Raw genomic sequence first — 6626 nt, forward strand, 5'->3', positions numbered from 1 at the left:
CGGCGTGGGAGGTTGGTTTTGGTGGTGGCTGGCACGGGTCAACCTTCAACTGGGCTTTCTGGGTTGTTTTGGTTTCTAAGTTGGGCTAGGGTTTTTGTCATAGTCCAATTTTAAGTATTTAGCTAGTCTATTTACAGTAATTCCTTTTGTTAGGAACCTAAGCATTTGTGTGTCTAGTATTTCTTGCTTTTCTGTTAGAAATAAGTGAACAGAATCTTTGTAATGAACGGTGCTAGCATGCCACGTCCTTAACTTGCCCAAATGTTTGGCAAGGGAAGACATGTATCCGTGTCATTCTAGCTTGAGTATCAATGAAATTGCCGTATGGCTTTACCTGTCAAAAAATGTTTATAACATCCTATAGATATAAATATAATTAAAATATAAAATGTTTAAATTTTGGCTAGAGGTATGTTTCGAAAAATATGACCACATACCACCAGTCGACCAAAGCTATCATTGCATTGTATTTGTGCAAAAATTATATTTATCAATTTAGTTTTTGGGCCACAATCTAAACTTAGTAGAGGCCTATTATCAACCGAGTATCAACCGTACCAACTAAGTCGGTATACCAACTTTGGCAGTTGGTTTTGGTAAAGAATTTTACCTACCAATCATAAGTTGGTTAGTACATGATATTAATAAATAAAGTCGGTATACCTACCAATGCTAGCCCTAGCCTCAATGCAACTCCGCCCATGCGCCTGACTGCCCTTTCCCACTTGACTTCACTCTAGTGACTCCACTTTTTACTTTGCTTGACTTCTTTTTTGTTCTACTTAGCCCCTAACTTGATGGGTGCACCTCTACCTCATGCAAATCTGATACCTGCTCCTCTGCCTCAAGCCAATCTGATTCGTGCACCTTTTCCTCATCCCGAATACTCTCTTGCCAATCCAAACTCTCCTCCTCGCAATCCAAAACGACCGTGGCTCGCAAAATCTGTTTAAGAACTGATGGTCGTTGCCTAGCGCTGGCGCATCTCTTGTTGTATGAATCTGAAGCCTCCATCTCCATTTCATCAGAGCATTATCAGGCCCGGCCCGAGCGCAATGTGGCCCGTGCGACCGCACGGGGCCCAGACCAACAAAAGCACATCAATGCCCAGCCTTCGTCCTTCTTTGTCACGTTGCTAATGGCCATTCGTCCTTCTTTGTCAGTTGTCACGTTGCTAATTGGCCTTAATTGGCCCAATATAGCCTTTGTGATTCGAACCTTGTTTGCTCAAGATGAATACATGCAACACAACCATTCCAACCACGCACCAACTTGTTCTCTATCTTCATATTTTTATGGTTAACATATACCTCATGGTTTATTTTTTATTTTTCATTGGCTTGTTTTATAGTAATTAATCAGATTAAATATCTTAAATATAAACTATTAATGTTATATAGGAGAACTTGTAAAGTACTAAGGTTTAATTATCTTGTTCAAGAAAAAGATTAGAAATATCTATTGAATTATGATTCGTGATGTATCTAACATATACTAAGACTAATAGACATTTCTTAAAGATATAAGGAATTCACGTTATTCTACAAGTTTCTAGAGTTTTTATTGAAGTTTTCCGTTCTACTCTTGATCAAGCACTTCAAACTGTGAATCTATCAGCAACATGATGCTGATAAAGGAATGGTGTACGAACTCTTGAGGAGATGGTATTATTGGAGTACTCCAGTTCATCGTTTAACTCTTGGACCTCCACCTCTGCTATCATGCCCTGCTCTTTAAAGGCCATACTCACTTCATGAATTAACTTTTCCATAATTTGACGTTTTATTGCCGCTCTTCTCTTGGGAGGTTTGAGTTTCTTGTTTGATACCAAAGTTGGTTTTTTGAGAGGTGGTTTTCTATCCAGATCCGTCTGACTCTGACCCGTCTTTTTGCCCACCTGCAAGTTGAATTTAGAGGCCACATTCACCAAGTCATCGGCCATGAGAACTAGAGCTTCAACATCCCCCACAGCCTCAACGGTTACGTCCGATTTGGGTAATGTATACTCCCCCGTCAAGGAGGTTCGTGACAACCATTCAAAAAGTTCATGATCTCCATAGTGCTGTCCTGAATAACAGAAGTGGTCATCGCACTTGATCTTTCTGATGCGTAACAGTCCACTCACAATGAGAAACATCTTATCAAATTTGTTCTCCCCACTGGTAATAATATCCCGCGACTTGTCATTGTATTTCATCAGCTTAAACTTCTCGCAAATTTCTTTCAACCCTTCTTCGTCCACATTTTGAAGATTCGGCACCTAATTAAGATTGAAAAGAGTTAAAATAATCTTATAGACGAATTGAAATTAAGGAAGCTAGGACATAATCTTACCTTACCTGCTTCAGCCAAGTGATCAACGGATCAAATGGGGATAGCTTGTCCTGAACATCCATTGGGAGATTGGCAGGCAGCTTCATGAACTGCGTCATGGAATTATTAGAGAATATGTTTCTCAAGTCATGGACTCTGAGTTCACGAACCTCAACAATGACGGTGTTGGCGGGGACCTTTACGCTACAGGTTGACAAGGGTACATTGGCAGGAAAGGAGGTCTGTGATGATGACCAGTTTATAACCCAATGTACAAGTTCCTCTCCATAAAAATCTCTTACGCCAAGTGACTCCCTTGTACAAGGTCGAGAACTTTCAATCGACAAACTACTCCCCTCTACTAAGAAGAACATTTTATCAAGTGGATGAGTCTCTTGTATAATATAACTGTCACTGCTATAGTTGGACTTGGAGAGATGTCTAGAGATCTCTTTCAACACTTGACTGTCCATTCTTTGGAATATTGGTACCTGGAATTAGACATATATGTATATTATCAACTGCATGTTAATGTGATATATTGATATTAAGTAATTATAAGTAATTAAGTAATTAGAAATTAACTTACTTTTCTTAGCAGCTTTACCAGGTCACTGGTCAAAAGCTCCCACTTAGCCTCCTTTAGAGGGGGGTTCCTCTTGCGAAAATGTTGCCTGAATTTAGAGCCTACAGTCTCCATGTCACTTGCCGTAAGAACAAGGACCTCAACAGTTTCAGTGAAGGCTCTGACGGATTCATTTGATCTGCCTGGAAAGGATGTCCATGCTGGCCAAGTTAGAAGTTTTTCACCGTATACTTGCCCTGCACCTAGTTCCAAGGGATCACCCGAATAATCTTTCATTTCAATTTTTACAAATCCGTCCACGATGAAGATCATCTTTTCTAGTGGTTTATCCTCTTGGATAATGATATCATTCTTATTGTACTTCTCGGGGTTAAGATGGACAGAGATTTCTCTCAATACTTTTTCATCCATATTTTGAAGCAATGGCATCTATAACAACATAATATATAGTCGATCACTATTAACAGAGAAATTAAGAGATCTCTATATATATTTATAGTGAATGAATATAGAAATTTCAATGGAGAAGATCCAAACGTACGTCAAGCATATTCTTACCCTCTTTAGCCTATTCAACGGCATACAGCTTCTCATCTCCTTCTGATGTGCCAATGGAAGAATAGAGAAGATATTCTCTGTATCAACATCTCTTTCTTCTTCTAGCTCTACTTGGACCCTTTTCATGATATATGGTTTTCTGCTCAAAGGGATGCCATTGTTAGATAACCAACGTTCTACTGCTTCCCCTTTCTCTTCCATCTTCTTATGAATTTTCATATTCCATCTGTGTGTCGCCCTCCTTGAAGTCTCCAACTGCATATATGTCTATTCCATGCAACAACAATTAATTAGTTTGGTTTGATATATAGGTTTACTAAGTATTTCGTATTGGCACTCTATAATGCACTACATTGGTATACATCTAGTTTTCGACTTTTTCGTATGTCTACGTACACGTACAATCATGAGCAAAGGTTAAAAAAAATTCAATAAAACCCCACGAGGGGGATTGTATGAATCTAAAACCATTTTTGAGAGATTGTTTTTTTTTTTTTTCTTTTCTAAACATCAGTTGAGTCACTTGAGTGATTAATTAGTTAGCTATAAATGTCAGGCTCAAATGAGAAAACGAAACAAGAAATCAAGTGGAACGCTTTTCTTGAAGGGATTTTGGAGAAGATAAAAAATAACTAGGGACCGACCTGTAAATTTCCAATGAGATATATAAATAGTAGCAACCCAATTATAGAAATAGAAGCCGCAAAGAGGTTTTCCCATGTATTGACACTGGTCTGGAGGTTCGATCCAAGCGAACTGCAAAATGAGATCGAGCAATTGAAATATATATTTGAGATACAAAACTCTAGGGCTAAGTATAATATTATTAATGGTCAAATATCATTTTGTCTAATGACATAAGTCACTTCTTATAAGTGAGAAATTGAGAGTTTAACACTCAAAATAGACTTAATTAGACTCATTGTAGTATTGAGTTGTTTAACTGATAAAAAAATATATATAATACTAATGCATATTTCTTTTATTCACACACCTTTTTATTTGTAAAAAAAAAATAACTTCTTAAAAATTGAAGCAAAACAAATCTAAGTAAAGGATTCAGGCCTGATAAGAAAATATGCGTATATGCTTTTTATTGCATGTTTGTGTGTATTTGAAATTTAAATTGAGAAGTGAGGGAATGATTTAAGTATATGAGAATTTATGTGTTTACTTACACATGATAGTATATGAATGAGTATGGGTCTCACCTCCTGATGAAGAGATTGACTTAACTCAGATTTGAAACCAAAAATGGGAGGTGTGTTTAGGAATCAAAGCCTCAGGAAACAATATTTTTTATCCAAAGTACTCTTATGTAAATAAGATCAGTTGTAATTAATTTCTTTCATATTCTAATTTAATAGGGTAAGTAATTAAACAACTCAATGTAAATGAAAAAAAAAAACTCAATGTAAGTGAAATCTCCAGATACGATTTTATTTTGTATTGTAATAATTATACGCCAAAAGAAATGCATATTTCATAGCTAGGAGCAACAACAATATTGATATTATGTCCATAGAAGAAGAAAAAAACAAGTATTGGCGGCCTCACATAGATACAAACCTCAAATTTCGCAAACCCCACCAAAAACAATTTGAGAGCTTCTCTGAATAATTAGTTGAAGCTAGTATACCAAGCTGAAGGATACTGACATATATGCCAAAATCAAAGAACTTTCCATTAGGGGAATGTCTAGAGCAAGCCTCATCTAGAAATGCGATATTTCTCAGCGTATGGTGATCACGACAGTCCAAGTTATTAGGGTCGCATCCATTTTCAATTCGACAACCATACCGCCAGCAAGTTGTGACTCGTTCAACAGCAAAGAAGTACCAAAATGCTCCGATTATCTATGAGATGACAAACATGACTTACGATCAAAAAGACTTAATTTGAAGTATTCTAATTTTACCTAAACAACTATTAGTAAGAATTAGATTCAAACTTACATGACTGGCAAGGATGTATAGAAAAAAATTCAATAGACCTTTAAGCCAGATTGGAATCTCTTCTTTGGAAGACTTCTTGGATTCTTGGCACGACAGGTAAATGCGAAAAACTCTTGGTACATATTGTACTACCACAAGAAAATTCATAAGTTTCCTTGTAGTTAAAGATCCCGAGCCCTTCATTTTGCACATAAAGTTGAGAATGACGACCTGGACAGTTAATTATTTTAGTCTTGTAATTAACGTAAAAGTAAGAATACACACACACACACATACATATAAAAGGGTATGCACTTCTTTAGCTATTATTACCTGTGGAATGGGAAGAACAGCCAGAATATCAATCAGCACTTCTTTTGCTGTATTAATATTACTGGAGAAACTTTCCGAACGTACAGCTGAACAGTTCTTATAGCTATATACTTGTAAAAAGATGTTCAACAAATAACATATATCTGTCAACGATCTCAGTAAAAGAGCTGCTATCTTCAAGTTGTTGTCCAACCTCAGACACTTCATGTCCTCGTTAATTATAGGGATGTAAAGGAACAAAGGATCCAGCAGAACAGCAAACACACATGATGCTATAAAAATGACATTCCACTTTCGAATGAATGGCCCCTTAGGATCAACAAGTTCCTTCATCGTTAGCCATTTCGCGCTGCTTGATCCTTGTGCTGCATCTGTAGTAGTACGGGTGTTTCTTGTTCCGGTCCCTGCATTTGATTCGATATTGCTGGACAAGAGACAAAAATAAAACGATGAAATTTGGACTCTGAGTAATTAATCAGCTGAAAATAGTGAAATAGGACTACTGCATATCGACTCGTAGTAAATCCTGTTAAGATCGTACGTCTTACAGATATATAATTTGCTCGTCTTTGATACAGAATTTATTACTTTGGTACAGAAGAAAACATAATTAAAAGTTAAAACAATATTCGAGTAAAGAATCCAACCTTGCATCTTTCTCTTTGTCTATGGCTGAAGTTATTATCTCGGGGTCGGCCATAATTAACTCGGACTCAATCTTGAAGCTTTCTAAAGCTTGGCGATCGAGATATCGACATAGATGACAATGCTAGCCAGGAGCTTACAGGAGGCAGGAAAGAGTAGTACTAATTCAACTTGCAAAACAAATCCCTACCCGTTGTGGGCCGATTCAACTTGACTAATGACTACAAGACTTACTATGCGCGCACTAGCTTAGTGTC

At 37.0% G+C, this 6626-nt stretch overlaps 1 protein-coding gene across 1 annotated transcript; it reads right to left on the reverse strand.

Annotated features, from left to right (window-relative positions):
• Positions 1-1597: 1597 nt before the first annotated feature.
• On the reverse strand, positions 1598-6626 carry LOC101302215. The gene is made up of 7 exons (XM_004308756.1): positions 6372-6626; positions 5725-6148; positions 5027-5313; positions 3458-3596; positions 2921-3328; positions 2340-2804; positions 1598-2260 (listed from the first exon to the last, which is right to left on the reverse strand). The coding sequence occupies exons 1-7, from the start codon at positions 6422-6424 to the stop codon at positions 1598-1600; spliced, it is 2439 nt and encodes an 812-aa protein (XP_004308804.1). The 5' UTR covers positions 6425-6626.

This window comes from Fragaria vesca, linkage group LG7 (assembly GCF_000184155.1).
Source record: "Fragaria vesca subsp. vesca linkage group LG7, FraVesHawaii_1.0, whole genome shotgun sequence".
NCBI lineage: Eukaryota > Viridiplantae > Streptophyta > Magnoliopsida > Rosales > Rosaceae > Fragaria > Fragaria vesca.

What these genes read in the sequence shown, in the direction of transcription:
- LOC101302215 (XM_004308756.1), bottom strand. Translation starts at nt 6,424, where the DNA reads ATGGCCGACCCCGAGATAATAACTTCAGCCATAGACAAAGAGAAAGAT. An exon ending in TGGGGTTTGCGAAATTTGAG is followed by an intron (nt 3,597 to 5,026) that starts GTTTGTATCTAT and finishes CCCTTTGAGCAG; the next exon opens with AAAACCATATATCATGAAAA. An exon ending in CGTTGAATAGGCTAAAGAGG is followed by an intron (nt 3,329 to 3,457) that starts GTAAGAATATGC and finishes ATGTTGTTATAG; the next exon opens with ATGCCATTGCTTCAAAATAT.